The sequence below is a fragment of the Pinus tabuliformis genome, chromosome Q (genome assembly GCF_031772625.1).
Source record: "Pinus tabuliformis cultivar Carrire ecotype Pingquan chromosome Q, CPIR1, whole genome shotgun sequence".
Lineage (NCBI taxonomy): Eukaryota > Viridiplantae > Streptophyta > Pinopsida > Pinales > Pinaceae > Pinus > Pinus tabuliformis.
The window spans coordinates 838,482,549-838,503,418 of NC_142296.1; the positions used below are offsets into that span (position 1 = coordinate 838,482,549).

A 20,870-nucleotide genomic window follows, 5' to 3' on the forward strand; every position below is an offset into this window, starting at 1 on the left:
TTAAATTAACGGTTGGTAAGTTTGATGTTTAACGGGTCAAATTAAATTAACGGTTGGTAACTCAAGCATACTGCACTCCTATATTCTTTAAAATGAAGAGAAAGAAGGTTGATAGTTACATTAAGGTTATGCACATATTGTGAGTTAATTGTTAGAATTGAGTTTCAGTTGTGATCACAATCAACAAGAAGTTTTCACGATGATAGAGCATTTGGTTTTTCTGAAACCCCAATCAAGAATGGGTATACTGGTGTGGACACTATTGTTGTTTTTCTTCATTACAATGCCTATGCCTGTTGCCGGGGAAATGCAAATGCGAGATGGAAGAAGTGGGAAATGGGAGACTGTAAAAAACAGCTGTGGAGTGTCTGCCATACACATGGCCCTCCTCCCCAACGATAAGATTACCATCTTCGACCGTACTGACTTCGACCCATCCAACATCTCTTTATCCTATGGGAAATGCGGGATAGATCATCAAATTTTAAAGGAAGACTGCTGGGCTCACTCCATGGAGCATGTGGAGTATGATTTCGACCGCCCCCTTGAACTTAAACTTGAGAAAGAAACATGGTGCTCTTCCAGTGCCGTGGCGGTTGATCACGGGTGCTTGATCCAGACAGGTGGTTTTAACGAGGGAGATGGGAGGGTCAGGGTATTCAGTCCCTGCAATTTCTGCGACTGGACGGAAATCCCAGCGGGGCTGGCAAACAGGCGACGGTTCGCCACCAAACACATTCTGCCAGACGGGAGAATTATCGCGGTCAGCGGGCGGCCGCAGTTGGCAAAGAAGGAAGCTGGTGAATCAATTTTCGAGTTTGAAGATTCCGACCAGAATCAGCAGCTTTATCCGTTGGTCCATCTTGCTCCCGACGGTAATCTATTCATCTTTGCCAATGGAAAATCGATTCTGTTGGACCATGTCAACAAGCGAGTGGTGCGGCGTTACCCGGACATGCCCGCCTACTCCAGCAAATACGTCCCGACCTCTGCCTCCTCCGTTCTCCTCCCACTGGATCCAGGAGCTGGAGCTGGAGATGCGGAAGTGCTGATCTGCGGTGAGGGCGGTGAGTCTTCGTATAGAGGAGCGATCCGATGGAATTTAGTTACGGCCTCCAACAGCTGCGGACGTCTGAGATTCACAGATCCTGATCCACATTGGCGGATGGAGAGTATGCCCATGAGTACAGTGCGCTCCACGGTGAGGGCCATGCTTCTTCTCCCAACTGGCAACGTGCTAATTATCAGCGGAGCTTCCAAGCGCCGGGACACCCTTCTTTATCCTCTTCTTTACAAGCCATCTGCTCCTGGGCCACTTCGGTTTGAGGTGCTGACCCCCTCCGCCACCCCAAGGCTCTACCATTCCAGTGGCCATATGCTCCCTGATGGCCGTGTTCTTGTGGGCGGCACTAATCCCAACATGAATCCCACAGAGCTCAGCTTGGAGGCGTTTTCTCCCCCGTATCTCGCACCTCACAACGATGCGCATCGACCCATAACCATCTCCATGCCGTCTGACATGGGCTATGGCCGTACCTTCACCTTGAGATTTTTCTTGACCGGTACTCAACAAAACATTTCCGTTACACTTCTGGGGCCGTCTTTTAGCACTCGCAGTTATTCCATGAATCAGAGGCTGCTCACACTGCAAATCGTTGAGGTTGTGCGACTTTTTGACGTGATATATGAGGCTACTGTTACTGCTCCGCCTAATGCAGCCTTGGCTCCTCCTGGCTTTTATCTTCTGTTCGTGGTGCAGGCCGGGGTTCCCGGCCTTGGTAAGTGGGTGAATGTTACAAGTGAACCATCTCCGTTTGTGGAAACCATCTCTGAATTAGAACCTATGCGTAGTGACGAAGCTATGTGTACTACAGAACTTGTTTCTGACGAAGAAGCTATGTGTACCAGTACAGAACCTATATTGTGTGTAGAAGCAGCAGCTACATCTAACGGCCTTACAACGATGGCGCCTGCAATGGCAGGAGTACTGGCTGTACTGGGTGCGTTTCTTTGTGTTCGACGGGTCAAACGTCTTCTAGGTGACGCACTTATGTACCCTACGGCACGTAGAAAGGTGACATGAGCAGTGGCAGTGGCAGTGGCTGTCTGTTTTATTACATATTCATCTGCTGATCTGCACTCCACTCTAAAATTTAAATCCATTGCCCAACGCATGGCAAGAACTTAATTCGGTGCCCAAAAAAAATTGTATTCAATTATAGATCCATTGCCGAACGCACACATAAAAGAATATGCGTTCGATTAATATGGCATGAACATAATTCGGTGCCCAAAAGAAATCGTATTCAATTGTATATATTGTTGCATTTTGAATTAAACTGGATTTTCTTTTGCAGTTATATGCCTAGTATTTATGAAAAATTGTTATCCTTGCAACCTAAATGGCGAAGCAGTGTATGTGAATAACCTTTCAGAAAGCTGCTACTATTCCATTACATGATGCTAGACTGAAAGTTAGAACGCTATGCTTTTTTCGGTTTGTTACATGATGCAGCTAGACTGAAAGTTAGAACGCTGTGCTTTTTTCGGTTTGTCAGTTAGAACGCTATGCTTTTTTCAGTTTGTTACATGATGCAACTAGACTGAAAGTACTTATGCAGCATTGCTTCTGTCTGCATGTTCGTGTGAAATTATGGTCAAGGTATGGGCATTGCTTCTGTCTGCATGTTCGTGTGAAATTATGGTCAAGGTATGGGCATTGCTTCTGTCTGCATGTTCGTGTGAAATTATGGTCAGGTATGGCCATTGCTTCTGTCTCTCTGCATGTTCGCGTGAAATTATGGTCCATTGCTTCTATCTGTCTGCATGTTCGCGTGAAATTATGGTCCATTGCTTCTGTCTGTCTGCATGTTCGCGTGAAATTATGGTCCATTGCTTCTGTCTGTTGGTGTACATGCACTATCGTAGACTTAGACTAGCTGTAGACTAGTTGTGATGGTGTACATGCACCTAGATTAGGTCAGTGAACTCATTGTTTGCATGCATGCGGCACAGTAGCTTTAGTTAGCTTTAGTTATTGCATGCTTAACGTTAGTTGCTTTTGTATTTATTCTCAATCATAATGTAGAATTCACTTTTCATTCTTTCTCATTCTTGCTCGCTTTCTTCTTTGCTTGCAAGCTTGTTATTGTTTTGCAGATCTAGATCTATGTGCTTACACTGTCTGCATGTTCGTGTGAAATTATCGTCAGGTATGGGCATTGCTTCTGTCTGCCTGTTAATTTAAAACTTATTTGCGGTCTACCATTTATATATGTTGGAACCTAAAATTGCTTCTCTCCAAAAGCTGCATGTGCATCTTCCCGCCTTTTTTATGATTCAAAATGGGATCTACATGAGTTTAAATCATATGTCATTGCCATTTCTCCTCATTTAAAAGATAACTGCATTATCTCAATATGGTTTGTCTGCGCTAATAGAAACATGCAGGTTGCATTAGTGAAATGCAGTTTATCTAAATTTGCTTTGTCTCCACTAATAGAAACGTGGTTGTTGCATTAGTGAAATTCTTATACTCGGACGGTTCAGTACTTTTTTGTGAACGTGGGCATCGGATTTTCTTTTAATGGAATCAATTCTCTTCTTCTTGTGAATATACTGTGCATGGAATTTTCTTTTAATGGAATCAACTGACTTGTTCTTAGTTGTTAGTATTGCCGTGTTGGTTAGATTTTTCTTCGGTTGAAATCGCCTCCAATTTCTTGCAGTGTTGTTAGTATTGCCGTGTTGGTTAGATTTTTCTTTGGTTGAAATCGCCTCTAATTTCTTGCAGTCATTATCCATGCATGAATCTGTATATGTCACAATAGCACATATATCGTGACATGTTTCCCTGGTTTGAAAGAATGCATTATTTAAATTTGATTCGTCCGAGCTCACCTAATGGAAAGATGACTGCATTCTTGAAATTGTCAGCTATGTTACCAGAAACGGGAAACAGAACGAGAAACGAAAATGATACGTGAAACAGAGTTTCGTGTATAAGAAACGAGGAGAGAGAAAAAACAAGATTAAAGGTTAACCATATAAAACACTGGAGTCTCCCACCAAGGATTTGAAGCTCTGGTGAATTTGGGAATGAGGCGGATGATTTTGACATATAATTTGGTTTGGTTTTCTCAAGGACAAATCTCAATGTATAAAGTATGATGTGTGCCTTTTAATAGTGAGAGCATAATAATGACTACTTGATCTACAAAAAAAATAGTAATTTAATCCTAATGTTATTATCAAGATAGACACGAGATTAGTGTATGACACTTTCTTACTTGTGGGATTGGGGAGCTTCCTTTATATAGCTATTCAATTTGTAAAATTTATAAGTATGATGTATGCATTTTATTTTAATGGTAAAAGCAAAATAATGACTACTTGATATAAGGAAAAAAAGAAAATAGTAATTTAATTTTAAGGGCATTGTCAAATTAGACACCAAAATGAGTGTATACGGTTTTCTTACTTGTCAGATTAAGAAGATGCATTGACATAACTATTCAATTACTCAAATTTATAGATGTGTATATACTCTATTTCTTTACTCTTGAACCTTTAAACTTTCAGAAAGAAAAACATACTAACATAATGTAAATGTATGAAAATAAATTAATATATTAATATTTCAAAAGATAAATTTATTATTAAAAAAAAAACAATATTGACACTATTACATTAAAATAAAAGCTTTATAATTTAAAATGAAAAGTTTAGTGAAAACAAAAGATTCAAACTTGATCGAAAAGATTATAAAGTGAAAACAAAACATTCAAACTTGATCGAAAAACTTTATCAAAATTATTCAGGATAAAACTCTTAATTTGTTTAAATTAGATCTATTTTATAAAACAAATTAAATCTATATTATATTTTTATGAAGAATAATAACAAGTATCCAAAGAAAATAAAGACAATACTTTAAACTAAAATGAGATATATAAAGGCTGAAAAAATTACTATCTGAGAAAGGAAAAGAAAAGAAAGAATACAAATATTATCAAAGAATACCGAAAACTTGCAATAATAAATCTTATAGCTATACTGCTAGAGCTTCATGGAGATAGTGGCTACATACTCTTTTAATCAACATTATAAAACCCGAAGAACAACTAACTTAATGGCTGGTTGCTTTAAATTTTCGAAAACTTATATTAAATATAATATGCCATGTTTCATCCATAATTCAATATCATGCATTTTCAAACCTGCACAATAACAACACTTAAGAGTATCCATTTTGGCCCTGGATTTTCCTTGCTTAAGGTTGAAGTATCTCAAAGAAGACCTATATTTTCAAACTTCCAAAACAGCAAAGTTAAGTGTGTCCTTTCTCGCCCTTTATTTTCGTTATGATAGCGTAAGGTTTAAGTAGCATTTTGTGGTTGAAGTATGTTTTTTGAGTTCTCCAAAGACACGTAAGATAAAACGTAGACATTTATCATTATCTAACCTTTTATTTGTACATGACCTTATGATGTTTGGAATTGGTTCTATCACAAAGGTTGGATACTTGAAAGAGCAGCTCGTATGGAAATCAATTTCCAAAAAACAACCATTTTATTAGGTTATAACCGCAATTAATTTCTACCTCTCACGAAACATTATTTGAAAGAATAATTAATAACTGTTTACTCGCAATTAATCGCTACCTCTCAGCGGGGGCATTTTGTCTTTATTTGAAAACAGATGTTATCTACTACGGTTTATTCTGCAAAGAAATCTCCCCTCTCATTTAATAAATGAAAATATTTTATGGTATCATATTTTTTAAATTTAACAAAAAATCGAAACCACAGTTTAAATAAGAACCGTTTACAGCCAAGCCCACAATAAGCATGTTAGTGTTCTACCCAACCGTGCAAACGATATTCAACGTTAGCAACAAAAATCCATTATCAATGCAGGAAGAGAGCAATCGAAATGACAATTTGTTGCATCTGAAGGATCAATTGCTAGCCTAGGTTCATTCAAATAATATGACAACATACCCGGGAAATGGGAATTCTCAAACAAATCTAGAATGCTATGGACTCTGTTCGATGCGCTCCTCTCTGCTGAAACTGTTTTTGACCGGTGTCTCTTGAATGGCAAATCTAGGCTCCTCTCCAACTTAAATCATGCTCAAACCTTGCTTTACCGGCAGTGGCTCACAGAACTCAACTTGGAAACTGCTATTTTTGAAATGGACCAACTCGGAAACTTTTGTTTTTTAAATGGGATTTAACACCAATTGAGGAAAAACGAGACGGAGCCAAAACGTTGCAGCGAAAACGAATAAAACCAGTTTCCTGTCAATAAAAATGAGAACACCCGTATAAAACATGGTTTCCCATCCCGTATGGTTTCTGGAGCTGTTTTCCGCAGTAACGTTGCCCATCGTTACGTTTCTGGTAACATAGATTGTCGGTATGACATTTAAGAACCATGTCAATAGTGGCATTGAAATTTTCTTTTGAGGGTGTCAATTGCTTTATTCTTGTGAACATGTTGTGCATCACTAGGATCTTCCACCCATGAATCCAGTCTGCCACAACAACACACAGATTATGACACATTAGTTCTTAGCATTACCCCATTGTATTGCATTTTCTTTTATTACGATTAATACTTTTATGCTTGTGAATATTCTGTGTATGATACTGATTTCTCATGCTTGAGTTTTTCTGTCACAATAGAACATAGATTATGGCATTACGGGATCAGCATTAACACTTGTAATAGTGTTATGAACTATTTTGATCTCCTTGGTATTAAGTATTTTGATAACCATGGGTAACCCTACATGGATATTAAGTATATTGATAGCCATTTGTAACTCTACATGGATATTAAGTATTTTGATAGCCATTGGTATCCCTATATGACTTAATGGGAATGGATCTCACGACCTCCCTGGGCATTATCCCTGGATGCCCATCCCTGGATGAAAATGGTTAAACCCACCACCAAGCTATCCCCTACAGCTATCAATTGTCCTCTTTATGTGAATATAGACGTGAATATACTTGAGAATGACGACAACCTTGTATCTATCTCTCACAACAGTGGTGTTACAACAGCATAAGATTATATGTTGTACTAGATTTTTCTTTTGTTGGAATGAGTTCACTGATTCTTGTACAATAGTATGCACGGTAGACATTTTCCATGCATCAATCTGTCTATTACAATAGCACACAGATTATGACAATTGCCCAGGTTTTAGCATTTCCAAGCTCCATGTAAGAAGGGAGACCCCAATTAAAAACCTATTTTATCGTTAGTTGCACTAGTAAGAATGACTGACCTATTTTATGGTTAGTTCCACTAATAAGAGTGAGTGTTGTGAATGGATATGCCAATTAAAAACCTATTTTATGGTTAGTTGCACCACTAAGAGTGAGTGTTGTGAACTGGAAAATCAATGAATGCAATATTTCATTTACCATTAGATTTTTTAGAATGAACCCACCTTAATATCAAGTCATTTTTATCTACTTATACCATTTTTTTAAATACATTACAAAATAGTTCTTACTCTAATATATAAACTCACAATTATGGAAGGAAAAACAATTGTTATTAAAAGATCATGAGGACTATTTGAAGGCTTGTGCACCTCTCCCCATACATGAGGTGCAACATTGTATTGTTAATCCATTATGAACTACCTAGTTATAATTACAATAGAATTTTCTTATTTTTATATTCCAACCAAAGTAATGGTCACTTTTCAAATCTTTCTTACTCAAGGACACTCATAACAATGAATAATTCACTTATTCAATTGAAGGATCCTTGGCTATTCCCAGTGTCAATGCAATCACATGGGTGACGATTTGGCTTTCAAATTGCATGTTGGCTCCAATAAGTCTATAAACTGAGGCCTCCTCTCTTCATTTCAACAACGTCACATCATATAAAGTTATAGAACAGAAAATTCTCCAAGTATTTCCAACTCTACTTTGCTTCAAGCCTTCTTTTGAGCTTCAATGTGGTTATATTTCCCAATTCTTTCCCCAATTAATCATTTCATAAAAGGAAATGTTGTCCATGGTTGATCTGTAACCTAGACATCATTTAATATGTTTGATAATGTGGATGCATATGGATTCGTTTTTTAATGTTTAGTTAGTGGCACAACAAGTTTTTGATTTTGGTGAAGCAACGCTATGAACAAAAGTTACATTTTAGGGTGGTGTGCACACATTTTGGAGCACTAAAAATGAGCTTTTAAATTTTGGAAGTAGTCACTTTGACATTTTTGGAGTCTATGAACACAACTATAATCGGTGCAATTCAATTTTGAGTCCCATAAGTACAAAAATGGTTGTCAAAGGGCGACAAAATGGCAAGCAGACATCTAAGCTTGAGGTCTAGTCACCAATTTTCTCCCCTCGACCCTTTCAAACCCTCGTATCTCTCGTTTCACATCCGTGTAGTTAGGGTTTGAATCTTTCTTTTTGTGAAAGGGTTGGAGGTTATTACGTTGAATAGGAAGATGAGAGTTACAGAGGTTTTTCACTATAGTAAAAATGGTAAAAATGGAAGGCTATGTTGAGCGAGAGCCAAACCCACTAGATATTTTGGCGGTTTGGGGCCTTGAGCCCAATCAACAAATTTTGGCTAAGGTAAAACCTCCAAAGCGCCCTCCACCCATTTCCGTGGTTGACCCTCAGGTCATTCCGACATCAAGAGGTTTCACTATCACACCAACATATGGAAACAAGGTAATTGCATGGTCAGATTTGTGGAAAGTTGTGAGGCCTAGGAAAGAAGGTTGTTGAAAAAATGTAGCAAGAAAGGCTCAATTTGACTTTAGCCTTAGTCAAATTGAGTAAATCAAATTTCCACATCAACAGAAAATTTGGAGGCAATTAACTGAGGTGACATGGCTCTTGTCACTCAGTTATCTCAGTAAATTCGAGTTAGTGGGCTTCGAGTTCAGTTTGCATGTGTTGATTGCTAATTTATAACAATCTAGTTCAGTTATTTCCAATTGTGCTTAGTTAAACTAGCTCTAATAGTTAATAGAACTAGTTGTAGGTTAGTTGTGCAATGGGACAACAGTCTAACTCAGAGATCGTTTTGTTAACCGATCAATCAACCAAAGATAACTCATGCACTCAAAGAATTTGAACTTTGTCAGTTGTGGTGGAGATTCCAAGGCAGTGTAACATCAATTGTAAACTAGTGTTGAGTGTACAGGTGTTGCATGGAATCAGTGATCAATCATTGGGAATTGCGCAATCAATTTGGAAGAAATCCCTAAAGAATAAGGGATGATTTCCTGAGGACTCACGCAAGTAAATAGGGGCCTTAGTGAGAAAATATTTGGCTAAGTGTTTTCTAGAGCTTGTACATTGAGCAAGAGAATAGTTATTCTTTTGAAAGTTGAGCTCAAATGATCTGTTTATGATACTTCAAGGTGATGAACAAATTGCAATTTAAAATTTTATGCATTTTGGGTAATGGATCAAGTTACAAAACACATAAACCAATGATTTTTAAAACTTAGTTAATAGTCAAAACAAAGACAAAATACGATATCAGGAACATATAACAACAAACATGATAAAGGAGTTGACCCCTTGTAGCCCTGGTTCAGCGTCCAATGCAAGGCCTCTTTCATTAAGTGCTCAACTTTGTGTTTACATGGCCTTAAAATGCTCAAAATGTAAAATTGATGTCTCCAATGGATCCATAACTACCAAAAACCCCCATCTCGGTTCTTTTTGCACCTCATTTGGCCAAAAACTAAGAAATTTATGCCTGTTACAAGTTTTTCCCAAATTCCATAGCTAACCATCCTCCAATTCAACCCAAACCTAGCTTGAGCGCCCCAAACCCGGAGTTGACGCGCAAACCTGGCTTACAATCCCACTTGATAGGCTAAATTACCAAGCAATTAACTAGTCCACTAACGTTGAGTTTCCGAAAAATGCAGTCATATGGGGGCCACGGGCCCAGGAGCTAGGGCTAACGCCCGCCCCCGCCGGTCGAGCCCCCAACACCTAGTGTATGGTCTCATTAATGCGCCCATAGAACCGAAGGCTGGTGCTATATTCCCGTGTGCCCAAACTGTAGAGGTTGAGGTCATGTTACGAGCCATGGGCCCTGGGGCTAGCCCCCACTGTAAGCGCCTGAGTGTTGCCCCCCCTCCCAACTTTGGTTGCAGTCATGTGAAGGGTTAGGATGATAGGGCTAGGGCTAAGCCCTAGCCCATGGTCCCTCCCCTTGGTTTTGAGGGTGCGGGGACCAGGGTTGGGGCTTAGCCTCGCCCTGTAACTCTGATTTGCAATGTGCTCCCCTTTAACTATAAGCCTAAAACTTAGATTGTTAAGTCACATATGCATGGTGCGATGGTAGATGGTTTTGCTGCTTGGTGGAAGGCCCTTCGTTTGATTCCTGTGCAGTGCTTTGACCCTCAATTTTTTTTTAAGTGACACCTGGAGGCCACAGGGCAGCCTCCCATTGGCCCATGTGGTCTCCCACCATTGGTCCTTCCAAAACATAGTCAACCACCAAATTTTATAAAACATTCGAACCACCAATATTAAAATAAATTTTGAGCCAACCATAGTCAACCATTTTTGGACCAATCTGAGAGGCCAAGTGGTAGCCTGCCACTGGCCCAAAATGTACTGTCACCCTGTCAATTCTACAATTTTCCTTGTTTGGTAATTTGATCAAAATGTGATATAGTGAGCATACAATATCATTTTTGAACAATTCAAGTTGCGTTGGATTCATATCACCGAGATCTATCAAATGGTATATGTTTCGAGCTCTATCACACACTTAAATTTTTGAGCACTAAATTGACCCATTGGATCACTCCTCCCCATTGGAAGCTTTTAGACCTCCAAAAGACTACGTTTAGACAACAAATAGATGAGGGTATAGTTCCCTCGCCCTTCCAACCTCAGTCCATTTATATTTTCTTGGATATGTGCCTTTGAGACCAACATGAAGGCACTCCACATTCCTTCATTTTCAAGTTCTTATGCTTCTGTCAAGGATCGTATCCTGTTGCAATTCTTCAAGAAATTATGGACATAAATCTTCTATTGAAGGAATATGAACATGCTCTCCTTTATCATTAATTAAATGAGGCTCATATAATGTCAAATTCTCAACATTAACAACTGCATACATTTGCATATAAGGAGGAAAATCCAACCAGAAGGCATTGTTACCAATATTTTATAGAATATTAAAAGTTCCATACCTTATTGGTTTCATTTTTTTACCTTCTCCTTTAAGCCACTCCTTGCTAATGTAAATCCAAATTTCATCTACAACTTGAAAATTGTGGTCAACACGATGCTCATCATGCCTTGTCTTGTACTTGGCTTGGCTCTTTTCTAACTGTTCTTGAACCATTTGATGCACCAATTGAACTTGTTCAATGAATCTATTGGCCTTATCAATGTCACGTGACCTTCAATAGCAACATATTTTCCAAAGATAAAATCTAAAGGATATTTTGGTAAGTAACCAAAGCATGCCTCAAATGGAGATGTTTGAGTCGATGAATGCTTTTCTCGGTTATAAGGATGATGAATGTAGTGTAAGTGTTCATCCCAATGCTTAGGATGTTTGTTGCAATAACAATGAATAAGATGTACCACCATTCGATTCACCACTTCTGTCTGACCATTAGTTTGTGGATGGAATGTTGTGCTCTTTTTCAACATGGTGTCCATGAGTCCGCATAAGATTTGCCAAAAGTTCCTGACAAATCAAGAATCTCGATTACAAATAATGGATTTGGAAAACCCAAAATGTACCCATACATGTTGAAAGAAACTTTTGCAGTCCGTTCAGTTGTAACTTGCTTCTTACAAGGCATCAAAATACACAACTCGTTGAGAAGATCCACCACAACATAAAGATAATCATGATTTTTTTAGACATAGGGAGTCCTCCTACAAATTCCATAGAAATACTTTCCCAAGGACGGGAAGGGACTGTAAGTGGAGTATACAATCCTAACTTTCTATTGCTAGGATTACTTGTAGTGCATAACGAACATTCTCTTACATATCATGACACACTTTCATTCATTTTAGGCTAATAACAATACCTTTGTAATTGTGCCACCGTCTTGGCTACACCAAAATGGTCAGTAATAAGAGAAGTATGTGTTTCCCTAACGATGTTGAATTTTTCACCCTATGGAATGCATAGCTTGCTAAGATGATACAAAATTTTATCATGCACATGGTAATCCAATTCCTATACTTGGTTTCCTTGACACAAAGTTCCTTATACATCCTTAACGTCATCATCTAAAACATATTGTTCATCATAGCTCTCATGCATGATAGAATTATGCTTAAGAATAACTGAAGCACTGACAAGTGGTCTACAAAGCATGTTGGAAACCTTGTTATATATACATTTCTTATACCATATCACCAAGTGGAATTGTTGTAAGAAACCCATCCATGTGAAATTCCTCGCTTGTTGTAGCTTAGTTTGTGATTACAAGTATTGCAATGGTTGATGATCAATGTGAATGATGGTTTTCTTTCCCATCAAATAATGTTTCCACATTTTCACACTTTTCACCAATGAATACAGTTCCTTGTCATATGTAGGATAGTTAACTACTGCACCATTAAAAGTTTCAGAATTGTAACATATGGGCTTACCATGTTGCATCAAGACCACTCCCATGGCATAGTCACTTGCATATGCTTGTATCTCAAATGGCTGTCTTAAATCAAGAAGTGAAAGAATTGGAGCTATACTAATTCTCTCCTTCAATGCATTGAAGGCTTTCTGCTGCTTGCCTCCCCACTGAAAAACCTACTTTATGCTTGTTAAGGCATGTAATGGAGTTGCAATTGAAGAAAAGTTGGAAATGAATTTTCTCCAATATTGGGCTGCTCCCAAAAAGATTCTAACCTAAGTTACATTATTGGGCTTGGGCTAATCTACAATGAATTTGACCTTTGAGGGATCTATTGTAAATTCACCCCCTCTAACAATATGTCCCAAATACACTAATGTGGTCTTTCCAAACTCACATTTAGACATCTTTAAAAACAACTTTTCTTTCTTCAAGACATCTAAGACTTGCCTAATATGCCTCACATGTTCTTCACGGGTTTTACTAAATATCAATATGTCATCTAAGTAGACAATTACAAAATCATCGATAAAATGCCTCAAGACATCATTCATAACTCTCATGAATATTTCAGGAGAATTACAAAGCCCAAAAGGCATAACTAACCATTCAAACAAACCTTGCTTTGTTTTGAAGGTTGTCTTCCATATGTCTCCTTCAACAATCCTAATCTAATGATAGCCCCTTCTCAAGTCCAACATAGTTAAATACACAACATCTTTCAACTGATCAAGAAAATCATCAATTTGAGGAAGAGGGTAATGATTATTTATTGTAATCTTGTTCAAGGCTATGAAATCTACACACATGCGCCATGTACCATCTTTCTTTGGTACTAAAACAATTGGTTACCCGCATGGCGATGTGCTTGGTCTGGTGACCACTTTGACCACTTTGTCAAGCAACTCTCGGATTTGTATTTTCATTTCTGCCTTATCCATGACTGACATCCTGTACATGCCTATGTTTGGAAGAGGAAAATCTTGCTGCAATTGGATCTCATGTTGGATTCTTCTTTTTGGAGGCAATCCTTTGGGTTCCTGAAACATCTCATCGTAGGTGTTAACAACCTCATATAAATTAGATTTTAATCTTGCATCACATCCTTAGAAGGCTTCATTTTATACATTCTCTTTTGGTTTAATCATCAAGAGTACAAAATTCGTACTAGCATTAACTAACCCATTCATTTGTCCAACGTTCACAATTGATAAATTCAACTTCTTGCTATGTGATCTAACAAAGTAATCAAACCCATCTTTAAACAAGTGATATTTGTTCTCATGGTGATGAAATATGGCTCTCCTATCATATAGATATGGGCTTCCCAAAATAATAATACAAATGTCAAGTGGAATGACATCAAGCTCTACCTCATCTATAAAATTTTCAGTGATGGCAAATCTCAGTTTACACATTTTAGTCACATTCAATTTGCATTGTACATATCCATCCTAAAGGATAAGATTTAGGACGTGGAGTGGTTTCCAAATTCAATTTCTTAATAATGTTTTCAGAAATAAGGTTTTCTTGTGATCCACCATCAAATATTGTATCTATCTTGGTATGTTTTGAAATGACTCTACTATGGAAAAGGTCTATTCTTTCTTTTCCATGTTGGGTTTCATTGAGGCTACTTGAATAACTAGTACTTGCAATAGAGTCCTTACCTTTGAATCACATGGTTGTGATCTTTGTTTCATCCCCAGAATCAGATCCTAAATCATGTTGTGTAGTTGCAACAGTGTTTTGTTTCCCTTTGTTGTTAAACTATTTGGGTCTCATTTCAGGATGACGTTTCCAATAATGGTCTTCATAATGGCCTTCTTTTGAACACTGTTTACATGTGAGTTTTTCTCCCTCTTTCTTGACTGAAGCATTCTTCTTCCCTTTTTCTTTGTATTTCCCCTTTCCTTTGTCTCCACTCTTAAATGGACTTTTTTATTCCCTCTTGAGGAACATTCTTCCCTCATGCTTATAAATGAGTTTCTTGTACATAAACTTCATCTAGTTTTGTAGGGTTAAACATGAGAATTGTGTGTGTCAAATAATTATGCAATCCTCCAATGTATTTGAGTAGAGTGTCTTGAGAGGATAAATCTATACCCAAAATCAAAGCTCTTTTCTAAATTCTTGAGTATAGCTTTGCACATTTTGACCTTTAGCTTGCCTAAATTTTTTCCAATCCATAATAGCCTTTTGCATGTATGCTAATGGATTAATGGGATCTACAGTTTATATTTTTTAATAAATTTTTGAAATTATAAATTTATATTAATTTTAGATATTTTCACATTTTTATTGTTAAAATATGATTTTGTATCATTAAATTGTACTATTTATTTTATAGATAAAGAGATATGATTAGTTAAATTAGGTTTTTAAAAATCATAAACTAATTTTTTTACATTTTGAATTTTTTTTGGACATATTTTCCTATCAATTTTATCTAAATTTTGGTAAAGATTTTTTGAATTACAAGTTTGAGCTATGTAGTTTGCACAATCCAAGTCTCACACAAGTTTTTGATGTATATAGATCCATTTGTATATTCAAAACACATTTTTAAATAACAAAACAATACAATCTCACCCAAAATTGTATAACTGGATTCCAACGAGGCTAGCAAACAAGCGATGGTATGCCATGAAACACATTAGGCCTAGTGAGAGAATCATGGTCATCAATGGGTGGTAGCAGTACAACTACGATTTTTTCCCAAAGAACCCAGGTGAGTCAGTGTACGAATTCCCTTTCTTTAATAATTTGATGGATTCAAATGAGAACAATCTTTATCCATTCATCAACCTTGGCCTTAACGAAAATTTCTTCGTCTTTTCCAACAGAAAATCGATTTTATTTGACCATGTCAACAAGCACATGGTGCAACATTCCCTAGACATGCTCGACTACTCCATTAAATACATGACATTTGGCTCCTTCAATCTCATCCCTCACGATCTAGGAACCAAAGACGTAGAAGTGTTGATATGTGACACGAGAGTGTAGTCTTCATATGGGGAAACGGTCATATGGACTTTTGTTACGGTCTCTAACACCTGCAGACATATGAGATTCACCAATCTTGATCAAAATTGGTAGATGGAGAGCATGCACATCTGCCCCAGAGTAATGGTACTGGGGGACATGTTTCTTTTCCCAACTGGAAACATGTTGATCATTAACGGAGCTTCCAAGGGCTCACGTGTTTGGGGTAAGGCCCAAGACCCCATTTTTTATCCTCTTCTTTACAATCCATTTGCTCCAGCTCCACTTTGATATGAGGTGCTCACCCCCTCTTCCACTCCCAGGATCTGCCATTCTAGTTGGCATGTGTTCCCTGATGGTTGTGTTCTTGTGGGTGGCAGTAATCCCACCATACACTACAACTTCACGAGTGTGCTCTATCCCACAGACCTCATCTTGCATTCATTTCCCCCCTCATTTTTGGCACATGAGAATGATGTTCATCGACCCTTAATCATGTCCTTGTCGTCGGCCATGGGGTATGATGTGGCTTCACCTTGATATTTTACTTGCAAAGGTTGGCATATTAAGAAACCATTTCTATTACAATTTTTGGGTTGTATTTTAACACTATCAATTATTCCATGAACCAGAGGCTGATCATACCATAGATCATTGATGTTGTGCAACTTTTTGACATGATTTATGAGACTACCATTACTACTTTGCCTAATGCAACCTTGGTTCCTCCTAGGTTTTATCTTTAGTTTGTTGTGCATTTCGGAATTCCCAACCACATGAAAATGGTGAAATTGATGTGTGATGAACCTGTGTTATCAAAACCATGTCTGAAGCACCTATGTCTTTGGAAACCATATATGATGAAGCAATATCTAAAGAAGGTCTTGTGTATGAGTTGGTCAGAAAAGCCTATGATTATCGAAACAATGTGTAATGAAGGTATGTCTAAATAACCTCATATGTGTGAGGAAGTTATGTCTAACAGACTTACAACAATGAAGGCTTTCATTTTGTTTCAAGGACTCAGTCGCATAGTCTTGAAAGGCATAACTAAATTGATCATCATCATATATTACATGATCATCCTTTAGAATTCATTACAAGATCTTATCCCAGTGATCTCAAACTTAAATCAATCTTCAAAAGGATCTATCTCATAATAAAAAATATTTCTATTCTTTCAGTGTTCCATGTTCTAAGATCAACCAGCATGAAAGCTGACAAATATCCAAACAAGGAAAAAATCTAGCTAGGGGGAATCTAATAATGAATGGGATTATTGGCCAATCCCCTATCCCATAATTTAATGCATATTTTTCAACTTAGAACATTTTCCACCATTAATTTTGGTGAGAAGAGTACAGTGCCCCAAACAGGAAATAGCACGGTTCAATTGAATATATCATGCTTGCTCTCGATATTATTCACACATGATGTTCTAAGTCAAATGTCAGTTCAAGAGGTTGTATTCGTGAGGATACAATGTTATTTCATGTATGTGTATTCTATCAGCACCCTCACTTGAGGGAGAATTCATTGGCAAGCTCCCATTCTAGCTATTATGGCATGGAATGACGTGATTCTGATGTTTATTCCTATGCTGGTGATGGCAGAAGGGATTCAGGGTTTATTGATTGTGGTGAATAGAGGTATGTGGAATTATTGTGACTTGGAATTGCTATTAGGATGGTTATATGATGATGAAATGTGACGTGTGAGGCACAAGAGATCACTGTTAAAGTACATTGTGTTGGAAATCATACTGAGAGGGGGGATGAATAAGTATTATCATATAAATAATTTAATTTTCAAAACTGATTTGTATATGCTACTTCAGTGCAATGAACTAGCGTGTATACACAACTATACTTAATGAAACCAATGTATATGCAGAGATCTTTTGATTTACCCAAATTATAATGTAGTGAACTTTAATCAGTATATCAGAAATTCTTTAGACAGTGCAATAAACGCAGAATAAAGCATCAAGAAACACACATAAACACCAAGATATAAGGTGGAAACCCGATGTGGGTGAAAATCACTTGCTGCAATTTTCTCTGTCTTCTTTTAATAATAAGATAATTCTGTTTACAATTTTTGTACTGGTGCAGCCTTATACCAGTACACAGGCTTCTACCTGCAGAAGGGTACAACCTTCTCTCATTCTCCAGCTTCTACTAGAAGGGAGCTACAGCCCCCTAGCTCTTGTACTAGTTGATATGTTTACTAATACGTAGGTGCCGAACTACAAAAGGCTACAACCTTCTCCTTTCTTCCAGGGACCACGTTTCATAAATTTTCAGACTAGATCCATCAACAACATCATTCAATCATCAAGTATATCTGCATCAACCAATCTCCTATTGAACCAACCACAACCGAATCAATCAATCACTTTGACAGCCCATAAATTTGATCATTTAGGATACTATCACCAGAATACAGTAACCAGAACCCAAGCCTAAACCTAGAACACTGTAACAGCAAACAGAAGCAACTAAAACATATTTTATAAGGTATACGCTACTTCCATGTGTCGAACCTATGTGCATATGCACTTTCCTCAAGGAAAACCTGCGTGCAGATATGCAAATCAAATTTATGATGTATACGCTATTTCAATATGCAGAAATAGCGTGTGTACACGCCTTTTCTAAAGTGAACCTGTGTATAGATCTGTAAATCATGATTTAAATATTACAACAATTCCAGACTTCAATCATGCCCAGATCATCACATTTACAGACTACAACATGCGCTAGTTATTCAGATAAATGATCAAACCACATAATGATAATTCTATTCAAGCCTTAAGATCATTACATCTTATCCTTCATCAAGTGCTAAGGTTCGTCCTTGGTTCAGATCCAATAATGCACCATAACCCAATAACCTGCATACTAGATCTCACCCTTCATCAGATATTCAATGCTTGAGTGTCTTGGCCTAATGATCTTCTCCTCCTTTTATAGTTTTAGGCCTTTCCCAATACCATGGACCAAAACCATTTAGGACCAATACCTTGGACCAAATACCTAGGGTCAATACCTTGGACCAGATACCTTGGACCAATACCATTGATCAAAATACCATGGACCAAATACTTCGGACCAACAATTTAGTTTTCCAAGGTATATGCGCCTTTCCTTCTGTGAAAGTGTGTGTGTACATATACGTGACTTGTATGCAGTGAACCCGCTTGTATACGCAGTTTGGCCAATGGTGAACCCGCATATACCTCTCTTTCTTCATTTTGTGAAGTCTGATCTGTAACTCTGTGTCGTTACCCTGCTACACTGTGATTTGTCATCTGAGTGAGTTGCCATCAAGGACAACCCCTGTGTCATAATGCCAAAAATCTACCCCTTTGGACTTGATGGCAACACCAAGTCACTCTCCCCCTTTGTCATCAAGGGCAAAGGATCATGCCCCCCCTGAGTGCCTGCTGAATTCTTTGATATGCTGAAGTGTGTTGATTGAGCTCCTATGATCAAGTCCATGCTCCCCCTGAGCACAAGCAAGGTCTGCAAAAAGATAACATGACTCTGTACATACATCACCAATTACCTTCCTATCACCAAAGACTCATACATACATCCATCTCCTAATCAAATGGGGATATACCAAATTTGACTCATCCACCCAACCAAGTGGGGATATACAATTGTTTATATATGTCAAAACACAAACATTACATCATCCATCCCATGCATAGTTGGGTTACAAATTAGGTATTTTCATGACCTTTACATTAAAATATGTACATGACTTATATAACAGAGACCAAAGACCATGATAGTCATCAACAACTATCATCAACAACATCTATCAATCAACATCCAGATCAACAACCATGTTCTCCCCCTGAACCTATTCAACCTGAATCAAAATCTACATCGATATATTCTAAGATAATGCCAACAATGCATTATTAGAAGCATATGCTCCCATTGAACCTGTGTCAGATGTTCACTGTCAGATATGATCATTTCATATATCAGAAGAGTTATCAAGGCATCGTAATCAATTAGATATATATCAAGTTATCAACAACTTATGAAAGCCAACATATTTCCACAGACTGTAAGCATCATAAAGCAAAGCAAATAATTCACTGAACCATATCAGACCCCTTTCTCCTAAGTCTGACCCACTTCGTTTTCTCAAAACATCATATATGCGACTGTACCCATAGAAACCAACGAATATACACGACTGCATTTCATGAAACTATTGTATAGCCACCATTCTTTGAATAAGATAGGATTTAACAACAGGATGATGCAACAAATACTCCCAGCTTTTGTCTGAGATATTCAAATGTCTCTCTGGGCAGTGGTTTAGTGAATATATCAGCAACATGTTCTTTGGAGGGAACATACTCCAATTTGACCTTTTGTACAAGCACTTGTTCACATAGAAAATGATATTTGATGGGTATGTGCTTGGTCTTGGAGTGCATGACTGGATTCTTTGAAATACTGATGGCACTTGTATTATCCCCTAGAATGGATATGGGCGGAGTACATGTGATCTGAATGTCTTGGAAGGTTTGCATCATCCAAAGTAGTTGTGTGCAGCAGCCACGTATTCTGCTTCAGCTGTAGATAACACAATTGAACTTTGTTTCTTGCTAAACCAAGACACTAACCTTGAACCCATATAAAATGCACTACCACTAGTGCTTTTTTATGTCATCAACACTTCCTGCTCAATCTGCATCTGTATATGCATGAAGTGTAAGATCTATATCTCTAGGATACCATAAACCAAAGTTCTGTGTTCCTTGAAGATATTTGAAGATCCTTTTGACAGCCTGAAGGTGTGATTCCTTTGGATTTGCTTGGAATCTTCCAACTATTCCCACTGCATGCATGATGTCCGGTCGGGTACCTGTTAGATAAAGAAAACTGCCAATCATGAATCTGTAAGTTGGTTGATGCACTGCTTCTGTTTCATCATTTGAGCTGAGACTGCATCCTGTTACCATTGGGGTACATAATGGTTTAGAATCTTCCATGCCATACTTTTTCAGGATCTATTTGAGGTATTTGGTTTGTGAGAGGAAAATACCATCTTTATTTTCTTGAACTTGTAGACCAAGAAAGTAGGTGAGCTCACCAAGCAAGGACATTTCAAATTCTTGCTGCATTACTAAAGCAAAATTCTGACTCATGGATTCTTCATTGCTACCAAATATGATATCATCAACATAAACAACAACTATTAGCAATTTACCAGTGTC

General features: G+C 37.7%; 1 protein-coding gene across 1 annotated transcript; it reads left to right on the forward strand.

Moving 5' to 3' along the window:
- Nucleotides 1-283: 283 nt before the first annotated feature.
- LOC149222207 (aldehyde oxidase GLOX-like) lies at nt 284-2,083 on the forward strand. Its single transcript, XM_089387537.1, has one exon. The coding sequence runs from the start codon at nt 284-286 to the stop codon at nt 2,081-2,083; it is 1,800 nt and encodes a 599-aa protein (XP_089243663.1).
- Nucleotides 2,084-20,870: the final 18,787 nt, after the last annotated feature.

Coding starts and splice junctions, on each gene's coding strand:
- LOC149222207 (XM_089387537.1), top strand. CDS start 284: ATGCCTATGCCTGTTGCCGGGGAAATGCAAATGCGAGATGGAAGAAGT.